The 16,748-nt window shown below is 43.3% G+C and overlaps 1 protein-coding gene across 2 annotated transcripts in view; it reads right to left on the bottom strand.

Annotated features, from left to right (window-relative positions):
- UGP2 (UDP-glucose pyrophosphorylase 2) overlaps window positions 1-16,748 on the bottom strand; it is a 98,154-nt gene that overhangs the window by 46,275 nt on the left and 35,131 nt on the right. For both annotated transcript variants that reach the window (XM_073672150.1, XM_073672149.1), the window contains exons 2-3: window positions 15,986-16,113; window positions 6,200-6,307 (exon numbers count right to left, since the gene is read on the bottom strand). In XM_073672150.1, the coding sequence (XP_073528251.1) occupies window positions 6,200-6,307; window positions 15,986-16,099 (222 nt within the window). In that variant the 5' untranslated portion in view covers window positions 16,100-16,113. The remainder of the gene's footprint in view (window positions 1-6,199; window positions 6,308-15,985; window positions 16,114-16,748) is intronic.

The following is a 16,748-nucleotide window of genomic DNA, read 5'->3' as shown; positions in this document are numbered from 1 at the left end:
TAATGCGTATCGGCGGTCTTTATGCGGTTAAATTAGGTTACTTGCGAGGTTTTTTTTATAAACTTTCTGGCATTTTGATTTCACTGAACCTTACTGACATGTGTAGGTGCGGATTACAAGCGTTTTTTTTACATGCGGGTTTTCCGCATCTAATGTAAGTCTATGGGGAAAATCTGTACAGAAAACTCCGTACCAACAAGAGAAGTTGACATGCTGCGAATTTGAAAAACGCACCGCAGGTCAGTTTAAGCAGAGTTAAAAGGAAGCACAGCGGGCAGGAGATCTCTATAAATCCCATCCACTTTGCAGGAACTGTAAGACGCTGCGATGTTGATGCAGGGAAAAAACACAATAAAAGATCATTGTAGAAATGTAGCCTAAGTGGTGTGACATGAGTGACTTCCAGCAATGATTACTAATCCAAACACTATGGTATAAATCCATAACTACAAGGCTTAGAACAAATGACAATCAACTGCTGCATAATACTCTAGTAATTACAGTGTCACATTAACTCATGACCCACCAGCAACAAGCGGCTGACATTTGTGGAGCTCCAGGCAATTTAGGCCGGGATCATTTGTCCAGATTTGTATTTTCTGAAGCTTAAAAAAAAAAAAAATCAACTGAAAAAAATTCCTTCTGTTAAAAAATGCAAGTAAAAACAAGAGCGAGAAACCAGCTGTAATGAAATACAGGTTCGTCACAACCTACCTGACACGGACATTGTATACTACCTTTACAGAGAACCTGTCACTTGTCATAAATATAATTTTTCATCACCTGGTGTAATTGTTACTGTTCTCCTGAATCAGATGATGTTTTTCTTTTGTGCCTGTGCCTCTCCATTCCTGTGATATAGCCTCCTCTTTCCTGTATGAAAATCAATTTATTTTTATTTTTTTTACAACTGGGCATTGTCCAAAAGAACCTAAAACAACACCCACTTGGTTAAAAGTTCTATATTTACTTAATGGGAAGAAGGGACTATATCTCAGGAACAGAAAGGTACAGGAACAGTAGATAAACGCAGCCGGATTCAGGAGAACAGCAGCATTTACACCACTGAAAAATAAATTAATATATATTTATTGCAAGGGACACATCCTCTAGTTCTACCTGGAGAAACCTCTCCAAATTATATGGATTGTCTAGGTCTTGCATATTAATGACCTATTCGTAGGACACATCATTACTGGATTGGTGGGGGTCTGATGTCAGCTACCCCACTAATTAGGAATAAACAGGTCCCATGAAGGCTTGACCAAAACTGCGTATGGCGCCAAAACACCCCAGCACCATTCACGGTGTAGTATCATTCACTTCAATGAAAGCTGAACAGTAACCTGAGAGCTGTCACTAAACATGTACAGAACTGTGGTTATCTGACTATGAACAGCTTTGCTTCAGGCTGCCAAGGGAACCAGCAGCAGTTAATCGGTAGGAGCACCGGGCATTGGATGCCAACCGGTTTGATAGTGATGACCTATCATAAGGAAAGCCTCAACCACATATATATTTACGACTATATACATTAATGTACAGTCAAGTTTGCCCGACATTTACAAAGCTTAAAGGGGTACTCCCACCTATTTGGAAAACAAGAACTAAGGCAAAGCATAGAGAGTCTGGTGTAAAGGAGATGAGGGGATCCCTGTTCTATACACGAGTGGCCATTAGGACAGATGACTTTTTAATTTTCGTGAGTCTCGATCAGAGAGCGAAAATTTCTTGCCAAAAATTTGAACCCCAAAAAAAAAAGTTCATCAAGCGTGCCAAAGTAATGGTACTCTAATCCCAAAATTTTTTCACACTAAATGATGGGTGGCACAAAGACTGCTGACCGGCGGATCTTTAAGAGCTGGCATACACAGGTAGACGCGATCTGTAGGTCGTGTAGTGTGCATTGGCTGCAACTTTTCTCTAGTCCTGTTCAGCGAGTGTTTGTTAGTGTAAATGCCCCTTTGCTCCTGGATCTCTACTTGCACATAAAACACCAAATACAACTACAGATCCCTATTGAACAGATCAAGGCAGATCTGGCCAGTGCCGGCACTGTACGCAGGGGTTAGAGTCTTTTTTTGCTGTATAGCATTGGGCTCTTCCATACTGCGGCATCCAGTAGTGTCAGACCTATTGGTGACAAATGCCACCGTAAGCCTTCCAGGAAGACCTATGGACACATTTGACATAGAAAAACGATTTACATGTCAGTGGTGGCCTTTAGTTAATAAAAATTTCAGTCTTCAATCTTCATTTTTAGACCCCTAATATGCAGATTGCAGCCTGATCCAAGTTTTAGGATTTCTCTCTGGTGGGATAGTCTCTGCCAGTAAAATAACAAGAACTTGTACTGCCCGTCACCTACAGTCATGGCCAAAAGTTTTGAGAATGACACCAAAATTATATTTTCACATGATCTGCTGGCCTCTGGTTTTTATTAGTGTTTGTCTGATGTTTATATCACCTACAGAAATAGAATTGCAATCATATTATGAGTACCAATAGGTTATACTGACAGTTAGAATGAGTTAATGCAGCAAGTCAATATTTGCAGTGTTGCCCCTTCTTCAAGACCTCTGTAATTCTCCCTGGCATGCTCTCAATCAACTTTTGGACCAAATCCTGACTGATAGCAGTCCATTCTTGCATAATCAATGCTTGTATTTTGCCAGAATTTGTTGGTTTTTGTTTGTCCACCCGTCTCTTGATTGACCACAAGTTCTCAATGGGATTAAGATCTGGGGAGTTTCCAGGCCATGGACCCAAAATCTCTATGTTTTGTTCCATGAGCCATTTAGTTTTCACCTTTGCTTTATGGCAAGGTGCTCCATCATGCTGGAAAAGCCATTGTTGGGCGCCAAACTGCTCTTGGACGTTTGGGAGAAGTAGGTCTTGGAGGACATTCTGGTACCATTCTTTATTCATAGCTGTGTTTTTAGGCAAGACTGTGAGTGAGCCGATTCCCTTGGCTGAGAAGCAACCCCACACATGAATGGTTTCAGGATGCTTTACAGTTGGCATGAGACAAGACTGGTGGTAGCGCTCACCTCTTCTTCTCCAAATAAGCTGTTTTCCAGATGTCCCAAACAATCGAAAAGGGGATTCATCAGAGAAAATGACTTTGCCCCAGTCCTCAGCAGTCCACTCCCTGTACCTTTTGCAGAATATCAGTCGGTCCCTGATGGTTTTTCTGGAGAGAAGTGGCTTCTTTGCTGCCCTCCTTGAAACCAGCCCTTGCTCAAAGAGTCTCCGCCTCACAGTGCATGCAGAAGCACTCACACCAGCCTGCTGCCATTCCTGAGCAAGCTCGGCACTGCTGGTAGTCCGATCCCGCAGCTGAAACAGTTTTAAGATACGGTCCTGGCGCTTGCTGGTCTTTCTTGGGCGCCCTGGAGCTTTTTTGACAACAATGGAAGCTCTCTCCTTGAAGTTCTTGATGATGCGATAGATTGTTGACTGAGGTGCAATCTTTGTAGCTGCGATACTCTTCCCTGTTAGGCCATTTTTGTGCAGTGCAATGATGGCTGCACGTGTTTCTTTAGAGATAACCATGGTTAACTGAAGAGAAACAATGATACCAAGAACCAGCCTCCTTTTAAAGTGTCCAGTGATGTCATTCTTACTTAATCATGACTGATTGATCCATTAACACAGATGTGGGTGTTGATGAGGACAGGGCTGGCGATCAATCACTAAAACGATGTTAGCTGCTCCTTTTAAGGCAGGACTGCAATGATGTTGAAATGTGTTTTGGGGGTTAAAGTTCATTTTCTGGGCAAATATTGACTTTGCAAGTACAGTAATTGCAGTTAAGCTGATCACTCTGACATTCAGGAGTATATGCAAATTGCCATTACAAAAAATGAAGCAGTAAACTTTGGAAAAATTACTATTTGTCTCATTCTCAATACTTTTGGCCATGACTGTATACACTGTAGTCACATTAACATGGTAGAAAGTTGTTAATGAAGACTAATTAAAAAGTTGCTTAATTTCCCTTTTCGTAAAGGAATATCATATAACCATATGATCCTGCCTCAGTCCTTCCAAAAACCTTCCTTTATATACTCTTGGGAAAAGGAACTTAACATCTCTTTGGCGGATGAAGAAGTCTAATCCATTCTTACTAATTCTCACGGATTCTCCAGGTGCCTATCATTGCAAGAGAATTCGTACAAAATATTAAGGTCGTGGTATAGAACGGCAGAACTTTTATGCCATTATGGATTGTCTGACTCGAACCTTTGCTGGAGATGTAAAGCAAGGGTGGGGAACATGTCCCATATATTTTGGTACTGCCCTAATATTAGACCTTTCTGGGTTAAAATAGAGGAGACGATGAAAGACCTAGGTTTGATAAGGGGTCCCTTGTCTCCGAAAGAAGTCTTACTATCCTGTCCATCTCAAAATTTTAAACCTAAAAAACATGATCTGCTCCCTCTACTGTTCGGGGCGGCGAAATACCCGATTCCTCTGCATTGGTTGCAGGTTACACCCCCCATTCACGTTGAGTGGTTGAATAAGGTTGACATGATTAGGCGGTTGGAGGAGCTCACTAGTTGGGAGAATTCCCGGCATTCCCATTTTCTTGGTGTTTGGTTTTTCTGGAAACTTACCCGGCCGGTTTAGCAGTTTTTTGGGTTAAAAACAACAACTACTTATTCTGTCATATCTTGAGCACCTCCTGCTCCTTCCCATTACTGTTTATCTCCTACCTCATTCAGGTTCTTTATTAATTTTGCCAACGCGCCACAACACACATAACTTTGTTTTGGTATGTGATGTCGCTCATACATTATGCTCCCTTGTATTAATTCTTTTCTGATACTTTATTCAGATACTATTCATTTTCCTAGCTTAGGTCTCTTGTTGTCTAGGTATACTAGCTTTAGCTTTGTATTTGTCTTGTTATATATTGTTTCAAGTGCCTTGATTTGTTCCATTGAGATACTATTGTGTTTTTATTGATATTGTTATGATATCTCAATTTCCTTGTCTATAATTCCATATGCGGCACTGATGTTATTTGTTTCTGTTCTATTTACTTAAATAAAGAATGTTTAAAAAAAAAGTTGCTTAATTTGCTTCCTCTATCAAAAGTCAACAAACGATGAAAATAAAAAAAAATAAAAAAAAAGTTTGAAAGTGTACGAAGCCTTTAAATGTAAATCTTCTTTGCGAACTTAACGCATTTAAAGAAAAGGGAGAAATGTAGTGAGGGACTATACTAGACTAGACAGAAAGCTTACTTGTACCCTGGGAAAAGAGCCACAGTGTTTCCTATCACTTTGCTATTCCCTGGGATTATGCCAGTGTTGGCCTTTATCCATGTAGACAAATCCAAGTTAAAGTATAACAAGTGTGGATTCATGGCACGCTGCAAAGTAAGAAATCTCTGCTCCATTCACCACTACAGAGTGTAGGACGCCCTCAGCGCGTCGTGCCGATCGCATCAATCAGGTGGTTTGGGTATTTATTATTGCTTTTGCCTTGGTTTTTGGCTAGTATTTGGTGTTTTTTGCCTCTTTTCCATTTGTCTCTTATTCTTTTAAAGTCTATTTTACGTGTGTTAACCTTTGCTTTTTTGTCTATATGTTAGTCATTGAGAGGTGTTCAGTTTATTTATCAATTGTGATTTTTTAAAAAGTTCCAAAGTTTCACCCCCCCGTAATTTTAGGATTTCATGTACGTCTGACGTTTTTGAGCAAATCTTGCAAAACTTCATTGGAACTTGAGTATTTGAGCCAAAAAAATAAATAAATGAATTAAAAATAAAGCGCATTTTTTATTTTGTGCAAAATTAGTCAGCCACACGCGAAACACATGAACGAATACCAAAAGACAAAAAGAGTGATTTTGGAGGTATCTGGTAGAGAGATGACCATTTTCCATGACAGCAATCTGTAGTTAATTAAAGCAATAAATAATTGTCTTTATGATGGTGCACCGTACAACTAGCTCCTAATCTACCCTCAAGTCCAAAAAAACTCATGGAGTAGGACTTGAAACTACAAGCCTTTCTGTAAAACTACCCACTCAGTCTCAAGGAAGCTGCAGACATAAAAACAAAACAAAACACAAAGAACCCCAAAAAACAAACAAAGGAATACCTGTACAACAATGTAAGTTTACAACATGCAGAACCTATATCCATAGGCCTCAGTGTTGTAATGAGTAACATGATATAGTAACTCACAGAATCCTCTGGGGGTCTCTGGATCTTTCCCCAATCAACAGAAGGTCCTTTCTCTTGCAAGAAGCGATGAAACAACTTCTGGAAGCCTTCCAAGTCTTTCTTAGTATGCTGCAGAGGAGAAAACATATGCACATTACTTAAAAGATGTATATGAAGGCTTAAACAGAGAATAAAAAAAGTGGTCAATTACCGTACTCTAGTACAAAAATGTTCTCTCAGTTTGTGCAATTTAAAAAAGAACTCCTCCTCCCATCAAAGTTTTTATCCTCTTAATATATTGCAGTCATCATATTATATAGCACTGTGTACTTACAATTGCTCATTTTGCCTTTCTACCCAGATAATTCTGCTCTATGTAGAAACAGGAAGTCTCTTGTCCCTGTATTTATCATGCCCCTCTTCAACTCCTGACCTAGTTGTCAAGCACTTTCCAAGTGATGCGATCGCCTGGAAAGTGCTGGTCAGTCCACATGCGGAAACGCATGCGTTAACGTATGTGAATCCGCATGTATTCTGCAGGAAAAACGCATGTACAATCTGCATGCGTTTTTTCTGGCAAGGGAGATGCAGAAACGCTGCAGAAATTTTCTGCTTCATTTCTGCATCGTGGGCACATAGCCTAAAAGGGGGTTGCCAGGTCTTATGATAAAAGTCTGCAGTCACTTTGCAGACTACTGAACCATGGTAGTGTATGGTCCTTATAATGTCAGGATTCACACACATTGCTGGTTATGTGACAGTAAGTATGCGATTTGCCGACTAGATGTGCCCGACTTCTCTCAATTCACTTGTATTAAGAGAAACCAGGCACGCTTACTTTGAAATCGGTTATTTGTTGTCACATACCACCCGGGCTCTCCGGCAATACTGGTGAATCCTGACAGTATGCACGCCACACATAGTCAGGATTCAGAAGTCTGAAGTCACACATAATGACTGATAACCATGTAAATGAACACTAAACAGAAGATGCACAGCTAGAAATTATCAGTCATCCTCTGGAATAATCAGAAGCATGGATGAAGCATTATGGATGAGCGGCTCTGCAATGTAACAGCACAGGAGGCATGCAGCTATGCAATGTAACAGCACAGGAGGCTGGAGTGAAACATTAACCAGGAAGCTGATAAATGCCCTCTCACTAGAATAGAGCACAATCTTGTTTGGCAAGTTAAACATGGCTGCAATCCAATAAAAATGATGAGAGGACTTACACCTCTGGTCCCATCATTACTATACAGGGCACGATGCAGCAATGAAGCTATTCAGGGTACGATGGTATAGAAACCATTACCTTATAAAATATCTGACCATCAGAAATAAAATGTATTTCATTTAGGTCACATAACCCATTACTTACAGGTGCTAATCTGTTACTCTTTATCAAGACAGAGTTTAGATGTCCCTGGTCTATGAAAGCTATGGAGGTAAATGTCCACTAACTGCTATAGACTATAGGTATAGTGTATAGACCAAAATTAAAAAAAAAAAAAAAAGGACTGCAGAAGTTAGACTACAGGTCCACAGTACTGTTTGGAAATCGCAGCATTACTGTGACTCAAATCAAAGTGGTCTGCGTTATTACAGCAATGTATGTTTTACTATGAAACACTAAAGTTTCAGAGAAAACATTTTTTGGAAAAGCCGGCCAATGTGAGTCTCAGAGGACTAGTCCAAGGCAGGCTTCTGCTCCCCGCCACTTTCCCCTAGACTGACGGGTCACTCCCTACACATACATGGGCAGAAACATATCAAATCAAGGGGAGTCGGGGTAGGGAGAAGCAGAAAAGCACCTGCATCGGACTAGACATCTGAGACCCACGGTCCCCACAGAGATTTTCAAAGTATTCAAGAGATTAATGCTGTCCAAACCACAGGCAGCATGAACTACACAATAAGAAAATAAAAATAAAAAAACTCCATCTGAACAGCCTCCAAGTCTCAGAAATTTCTGCAGCAATACCTGCTGTGTCCACCTTTAAAAGGAACTGGTCAGGGGATTTATGCTGCCCAAACCACAGGCAGCAGTATGAATTATACTGGAAGTTATTGCAGCTCTGTATGTTTTAGGCTGGGGGTCACATAGCCGTCGATTCTCTCATGCGAGAAACACGTATATTACTTACCGGTAATGTGCTTTTTCGGAACCCATGACGGCACAACGAGAGAGGGGATCCGCCCTTCAAGGACAGGAAACCTTCAAGATAAAAAGGGCGGCACCTCTCTCCGCCTCAGTGGATTACAGAGCATGAGAGGACTCTCCGGTTAGAGCACATCATTTTATTAACCATAAACGAATTTCACCCATGTGAATACTCAACACCCACCAACCGGAAGGTGAACACCATAGTGATAGGGAGGGAATGTAAAGGTGCCGTCATGGGTTCCGAAAAAAACACATTACCGGTAAGTAATATACTTGTTTTCCGTCACCCATGACGGCACAACGAGAGAATTACAGAGAACTAGGTATGTAAGGGAGGGACCACAGCCTGCAGAACCCTTCTCCCAAATGCGAGATCAGAGGAGGCAGAAAGGTCAAGTCTATAGCGATTATAGAAAGTGGAAAGAGATGACCACGTGGCCGCCTTACATATTTGCTCAATGGGCACGTCCGCTCTTTCTGCCCAGGAAGCAGCCATGGCCCTTGTAGAGTGGGCCTTCAGATTGTTAGGAGGATCTCTGCCTGATCCCGTATAGGCCATCGTGATGGCTTCCCGGATCCACCTAGATAGAGACCTTTTGAGACCTTTGATCCCTTTCGGGATCCCTGAAAGGAGACAAATAGAGCCCTACCCTTCCTCCATGAGCTTGTGGATGCTAAATAATGTACAAGACATCTCCTGACATCCAAGGTATGAAATCTTTCCTCCTTGCTATTTTTTTGGTTCAGGACAGAAGGAAGGTAGGGCTAACTCCTGAGACATATGAAATTTAGAAACAATCTTAGGAAGGAAAGCAGGGTCTGGTCTCAAAACTACCCTATTGTCTAGCACTAAGGAAAAAGGTGGATCTGCAGACAAAGCCTGTAACTCCCTAACCCTCCATGCTGATGTTAAGGCCACCAAAGTATTGTTTTTAGGGTGAGTAATTTTATGGACCCTGAGCTAAGGGGCTCAAAGGGAGAACCTGTTAACGCGTTTAGCGCTAAGTTTAAATCCCAAGAAGGGACCCTTATTATAGGGGCTGGATTGGCTCTACTGCATGCCCTCACGAACCTGGAAATCCATTTGGTACCGGCCAGATTATAATTATACAAGGCCCCTAAGGCAGAGATTTGGACCTTTAAAAGGTGCTAACCACTAGGCCTTTCTCCAGCCCTGTTTGAAGAAATTCCAAAATGGCCGTTATGGGAACCACCCCCTCCCCCCCCCCCCCAGGGAGAATCCCTGAGATGACAAGAACTCCTTCCAGACTCTACTGTAAATTTTAGTAGTGATTGGTTTCCTACTACCTAGAAGAGTAGTAACTAGATTCGATGAGAAACCCCGACCCTCTAGCAATGACCTCAAGTTCCAGGCCGCTAAGTGCAATCCTTTCACCTGAGGATGGAATATAGGACCTTGAGCAAGAAGGTCGGGAATCTCTGGAAGAATCCAGGGGTTCGTGACAGATATGCTCCTTAGCCAAAAGAACCACGGTCTCTTGGGCCAGAAGGGGGCTATGAGGACCACTTGAGCCTGATCCTCCCGGATCTTCCTCAACACTGCTGGAATTAGGCACGTTGGGGGAAATGCATAGGCCAGACTGAAGTCCCATCTGCACTGGAAGGCGTCTACTACTAAAGGGTGTTCCGTGGGATTCAGGGAGCAGAACTTTTTTAACTTGCTGTTCTGACGAGTCGCAAACAGCTCGACCTCTGGAGACCCCCACATGGCCACTAGCTGGCGGAAGACTGAGTGATTTAGAGTCCATTCTCCCTGCAATAATGACTTGCGACTTAGAAAGTCTGCCTTCGTGTTGTCCTCTCCTCTGATATGAAGGGTCTTTATAGAGAAAATATCCTCCCCGCAATCTGCATTAGTGATTTTGAGCGAGTTCCCCCCTGGTGGTTTACATATGCCACCGTGACCTGGTTGTCGGACAGAATTTTTATGTGATGTCCTCGTAGAAGGGGTAAGAAGCTGATTGGAGTCTTCCAACATGTGGGAACTACGAGCAGTAGAGAAGGCACTAGCCTCTCCTCCTCTGACCAAGTCCCCGGTATTGTGTGGTTGTCTAGGTGCGCCCCCCACCCCCTGGGGCTGGCGTCCGTAGTAATCACTCTGGTAAATTGGGGAACCCAGGGGACGCCTGTCTGGAATGAGTTGGTCTCTAACCACCAATACAGAGACTGAATTACATTTTGTGGGAGTGTTAATCTGCCCTTCAGATGTCCCCTGAGGACGATTTCGATCTTTAGGACGTCCCATTGCAATTCTTTTGAATGAAACTGGGCACAGCATATCGCTGGGATGCAGGAGGTGAGGGACCCCAACAGAGACATGGCCCCCCTGAGAGTCATTACTGGGTCTGTTATGGCTGTCGAGACTAAATTTTTTATTTTCTCTCTTTTCTGCTTGGGCAGGTGGCATTCCTGTCGAACAGAATCCAGAGTAAAGCCTAAAAAGATCTGAGCTGTATGCGGTATCAGTTTTGATTTTTCTAGGTTTAAACATCATCCCAAGTTTTTTAAGATGGTGCACACCTGATCCACTTGGGCCAGGCAGTGATCGTTTTTTCTCCCCGAGATGAGCTGTAACCTCCGCTATAAGTTTTGTGAATATGCGGGGCGCCACTGCTAGGCCGAAGGGAAGAGCTTTGTACTGGAAGTGCTTGACGACTCCCTGTACAGTTATTTTTGAAAGTCGTGATGGATTGGCACATGGTAATACGCATCCTTTAGGTCCAAACACTGCCATGTAGCAGCCGGGGAATAGAAGGCTTATCGTTGATTTTATGGTTTCCATCTTGAATGATGGAATGCTCAGGAATTTGTTTAGGCTTTTCAAGTTGAGGATGACTCTGTATGAATTGTCCGGCTTCTTTATAAGGAACAAGGGGGAATAGAACCCTCTTCTTTCTTCTTGTGGTGATACCTCCAGCAAGACGTTCTTTTGCAGGAGACCTGAAATCTCTTCCTCCAGTGCCCGCTGTTCTGGTAGAGAGGATCTTAAGGCAGTCGGGATAAATTTCTCTGGTGGGATCCTCAGATATTCCAGTTTTAAACCTAATTTTACTAAATTGAAGATCCACTTGCTGGAAGAGATCCTTTCCCAGGCTGGAAGGAAGAGAGAGAGCCTCCCACCCACCTGGGATACTGTGTCATTTTGGCGGTTTGCGACTATCCTGGGAGGGCCCACCGAACAAAAACCCTTTCCCTTTCCTGGAACGATCCTCCCATCTAGATTGTTCTGTGGACATTCTTCTGCGGCCAAATTTCTTCCTCCAAAAAGACTGCTTAAAAGTTGAGAAGGAAGATTTAGGAAATCCTTTTTTGTTGTCACCTGCTTTCTCCAGAATTGTGTCAAGAGAGGCACCGAAAAGAAAATCTCCTTCACACAGAAGAGAACATAGCTTTCCTTTCGTTTGTATGTCCCCCGGGCAACATTTCAGCCAGACTGCTCTACGGCCGGCATTAGACAGGGCGGCAGATCTTGCTGCTAATCTGTCAGAATCCGCAGAGGCGTCCGATAAGAAGGCCGCTGCTCCTATCAATACAGGTTGAGAGGCCAGAATGGAGTCCTGTGACTCGTTGTTCTTAACCTGGTTTTCTAACCTGTCTAACCAAACCATAAGGGATCTTGCGGTACAGGTTGCTGCTATTGCTGGTTTCAATGCCCCCGCTGATGATTCCCAAGTACCCTTAAGGAAGGTATCTCTACCTTATGGTTCAGTGGGTCCTTCAACATCCCTGTGTCTTCAAAAGGGAGAGAAGATCTTCTAGAAGCTTTGGATACCGCAACATCCAGCTTCGGGGCTTTATTCCAGGAAGCGGTATCTTCCTCACTAAAGGGATATTTCCTTTTGAAGGAGGATAGAAGGGGACCCTTTTTCTCCGGCCTATCCCACTCCTTCCTGATAAGTCCCTGCACCTTATCATTAATCAGGAAAACTATGTTTATTCCGATCCAAGGTGCCGAACATAATATCCTGTACAGATTTTTTTGACTTCTGGTCAACTAACCCCATTGTGGACCTGACGCCTTTTACTAAGCTATCCACACTTTCCAGGGGAAAACAATGACCTGTGCCTGCCTAGCTATCCGAAGAAGAAGAGTCAGTGGAGACATCCAGCATTCCCTCGTCGGATTCAGAGTCAAAGGGTGGGTAGGATTTTGCCCTATGGGCCTGGGATGCTTGGGAAAACGACAAACGATTTTTCTACCTCAGATCTAATAAGAGTTTTAAGATTTGAAGAAAAATCCGGGGTTCCCTCTGAAATTGTTTCCTCTGAAATTGTTTCCTCAATACATGGCTGGCATAATCTTTTGGGCCAGTGTTTAGTCAGACTCCATTCACACAGGGCACATACTCTGTACTTGGATTTCTCCATAGATTTTTTAGGGACATCCTGACCATATAAAGGAGGAATGAAAGGGAGAGAAAGAGAGACAAAACAGAAAAAAGTCTACATTAATACCTCGAATTTCACGTAGCTCACTCACCACCCAGTAGATAAAGACAGGGTACCGGAACGGGAGGCAGGACGGTATCCGATACTTCTCGGGAGACCGCGGAATCATCGATCCTGCAGGAGCTATGCCGGCTGGATCTTGAATCCCTGGTGCTGTGAGTCCCATAAAGCCCACTGCTCCTGCTCTGCGGTGGACGCTGCTCCTGGGTGCGCTTCTGGCGCCGAGGCTGCCGCTACATCTCCTCGGGCTGCTGCAGCTGCAGCATGGACTGCTGCTCTTGCTGCTGATGCGGTGGGGAGGGCTGCTGTGAGGCCATTACGGTGCACTGCGCCCCCAGCCTGGCCGGTGATCTACCTTTAAGTACCCTTATTGTGCCAGGGAGATCACCGGCCGGCGTACCCGCAGCTTCCGGTACCTCCCCCCCGAAAATTACATCCGGGGGTCAGAGGTCCCGGCGCGCGTCATCGGGGCGCGACTTCCGGTTTTGTCACTTCCGGTCGCGCCCCGTGACGTCACATCCGGGACGCAGGGTTTACCGGCTACCATTCTGTATAGGTGCCGCAAACCCCCGCCCGCACGCGGGGAGACCACATGTCGGCACCCCCCGTGGCGCTTCCAGGAACCACGAGACCGGCCGCAGCAGAGACTGTGCCCGGCCACCACCGACCGGCCCCGGCTCAGGTAAGCTGAACTTGCTGCTGTCGCCGCCGACGAGAAGGAAGGTCCCCCATCAAGGACAGGAAACCACTGAGGCGGAGAGAGGCGCCGCCCTTTTTATCTTGAAGGTTTCCTGTCCTTGAAGGGAGGATCCCCTGTCTCGTTGTGCCGTCATGGCTGACAGAAAAAAAATCAGGCAGATTATGCTTGTGACACTGGACTCAAACTCAGTCAGAGTGATCCGAGTGTCACATTAGTGTGATAGGATTCTCTAGCATGAGAGATTGCACAGGTGTGAAGATGGAGAACTTAATTTCTCCATCTTCTCCATTGTCTTTGTGTCCATGATAATAGGACTACATTTGGATGACATACGAGTGCAGTCCAATGTTTCACACACATCCCTAGACTTGTATGTATGCGCATGATTCGATCATCGTAACACGCAGCATGTGCAATTGTTTTTCATGCCAAATCAGGAGGGGCAGGTGAAAAAAAAAATTGCAGATCTGCACTGCCCCATAATATAATATTGTGCCGAGTGTTATCCAATAAGACAGAGAGCACTCGGCCGTGTTATACACCAGTGTGAGCGCTTATGCTAAAGCTCTGGCGTTTCGAGTATTGTTACATTAATTTCCGAGAATTAGGGACTGTTCATATGGAGTTGGTTTTTTATTATAATTTCCTCTGCCAAAATCTACATGAAGGTCGCCCACAAAGACTAACGGTAGATCTTGATTGATGCTACAATAAAACAGGTTCGTCTCACCAAAATGTGGATTTGCCCCCTTGAATGAAAATTATCCACATGTGAGCCTGCGGCCCTTTGAACTGCAAATCTGTAGTGGATATCTGAAGGTTAGCCTCAGATTTGTGCGGGTGAGTTTAGTGCAAACACAGGTCGAATTTTATCATAAAGTCTTGTCAGTCATCCCAGTAGAGATGTTTTGGCTGCAAGCCAAAAAAGATTTCAGCAAGCCCAATTCAGAGGACTGGGACAGTCTCAAAAATTTCTGCAACAAACCTGCACTGTGTGAATTTACACTAAAGGGGACAACACAATTAAAAATATTCTAGGTAGTCTCTATCCACACGATAATGAAGAAGTTACTGGACTGGATCCTGAGAAGAAGTCCGGTCTGCATGGAGCGGAGGTGCACATGCTCTGCATCCTCTCTATTCATTGTCTATCTACAGTGTTCCCCAACTCCAGTCCTCAAGGCCCACCAACAGATCATGTTTTCAGGATTTCCTTAGTATTACACAGATGATGGAATTATTGCCTGTGTAGGTGATACAATTATCACCAGGGCAATAGTAAGGAAGTCCTGAAAACATGACCTGTTGGTGGGCCTTGAGGACTGGAGTTGGGGAACCCTGGTCTATCGGACTACAAGAAATAGCCAAGTGGTGTACTGTCTTCTCTGACAGTCCCATATACAATGAATAGAGCGGAGGTCGATTGTGAGCAACTCCCATTCCATTCAGATTGGGATCAGGATAATTTTCAATTATAGGTGTATCTATTTATTACACAGGCTACTAATGTTACAAGAAGAGAACCACTGAATGATAGGTCCAAAGAATAACCTTTATTGTGAAGTTTTGGTTAAGTGGCACTACATGCACAAGCATGACCGCACTATAGGGCCAAACATAATTTACAAACAATCATTATTATTACTAATGCACTACAGTCATGTGCTGGACTAAAGATCAAGGAGAATTGTAGAAAAGAGAAAAAAATGCAGGTAGGTAACAGGTAGATGGCCAAGATGGATAATCATGAATAGATGCTCTAAGAGCCAAAGAATACAATACACATATATTATAATTAAATTAATTATAATTTAATTATAGGCTGAGGCCGCACGGTGCCACTCATATAGCTGAACTATTGATGCAGGTATAGAACAGTTTCTTCTCTTTACAGGGCATGATGCCATGGATCCAACACAAACACTAACACCCAGGCATACGTGACACATGAATAGTTAATTTATTCAATTATAATATATGTGCATTATAAGCTTTGGCTCTTAGAGCATCTATTCATGATTATCCATCTTGGCCATCTACCTGTTGCCTACCTGCATTTTTTTCTCTTTTCTACAATTCTCCTTGATCTTTAGTCCAGCACATGACTGTAGTGCATTAGTAATAATAATGATTGTTTGTAAATTATGTTTGGCCCTATAGTGCGGTCATGCTTGTACATGTAGTGCCACTTAACCTTTATTATGAAGTTGTGGTTATTTATACAAATCAATTTGTCTCTTTGGACCTATCATTCGGTGGTTCTCTTCTTGTCATGTGTCTTACCGAATGGCCTGCCATTCCTAATTGGTCTATATAGTAAGCACATTATGATTTATGGACCTGGTGATCTGCGGGTCCAAGTATGGTCAGTTATTTGTGCTGCTGCATTCAGTGCTTTTTTGTATCTTAGGCTACTAATGTTATACAGTCCCATTATGGGCGATACACAAAGGGAATAAAGGGAGTGTACCTCTAGTTCAGACTCCGGAGCTGTAGACAGGATTTTCTCAAGGTCCACCTTCATGGCCTCCTCCAGCTCCTGCCGGATGGCTTCCTGGAATTGGGACATCCCTCCACCAGACATTGCTTTGCTTAAATCTGAAACATGGGGGGGTTAGAAAAAAAAAATCAGTTCCCACAAAAAGAAAAAAAATATATATATAACTCAGAAACAATCCCAGTGATAACTTCTGATAATATCCAAAACCGACAGTTGCCTTGTGGAGTAAAGACCAAGGTCCACTGCTCACTTCTTATGGTGCATTTAGACCGGCCGACCCGCGGCCATAAGATGACTGGCGATCGGCGGTCCAAGAACGCTCATTTCACGATAGTCGGCCAGGGTAAACAGGCAGCCTGTATCCCACAGGAGAAATTATTTTTAAGCTTGTAGGGCATCGTCCTGTGCTGCCGAGAACAATGATATTCTATGCGGACAGAACAACCATTAAACTAAACAGACACTAATCATCGATCGAGGTGTATAAATGTAGCTTTAGTGCTTTTGTGAATGGTGGATTGTGTGCCATCATCTGTCTATAGAGGGGTTACCGATCACTGAAATCCTATCTTGTCTATGACAATAACAGGCATTCTGAATTTAATTATTTTTTTATTTATTTTATTTTTTTTTTAAATACAGATTGGAATTAAAACAAACATTACATGATTAAAAAAAAACACTGAGGATGAGCAGTTTGCAGACAACACTAGAGATCAATGTGAATAGCAAT

The sequence above is a fragment of the Phyllobates terribilis genome, unplaced genomic scaffold (assembly GCF_046119375.1).
Source record: "Phyllobates terribilis strain yellow unplaced genomic scaffold, ASM4611937v1 Scaffold_3__8_contigs__length_932513732, whole genome shotgun sequence".
NCBI classification, from domain to species: domain Eukaryota; kingdom Metazoa; phylum Chordata; class Amphibia; order Anura; family Dendrobatidae; genus Phyllobates; species Phyllobates terribilis.
This window is presented reverse-complemented; position numbering and strand designations above follow the sequence as displayed.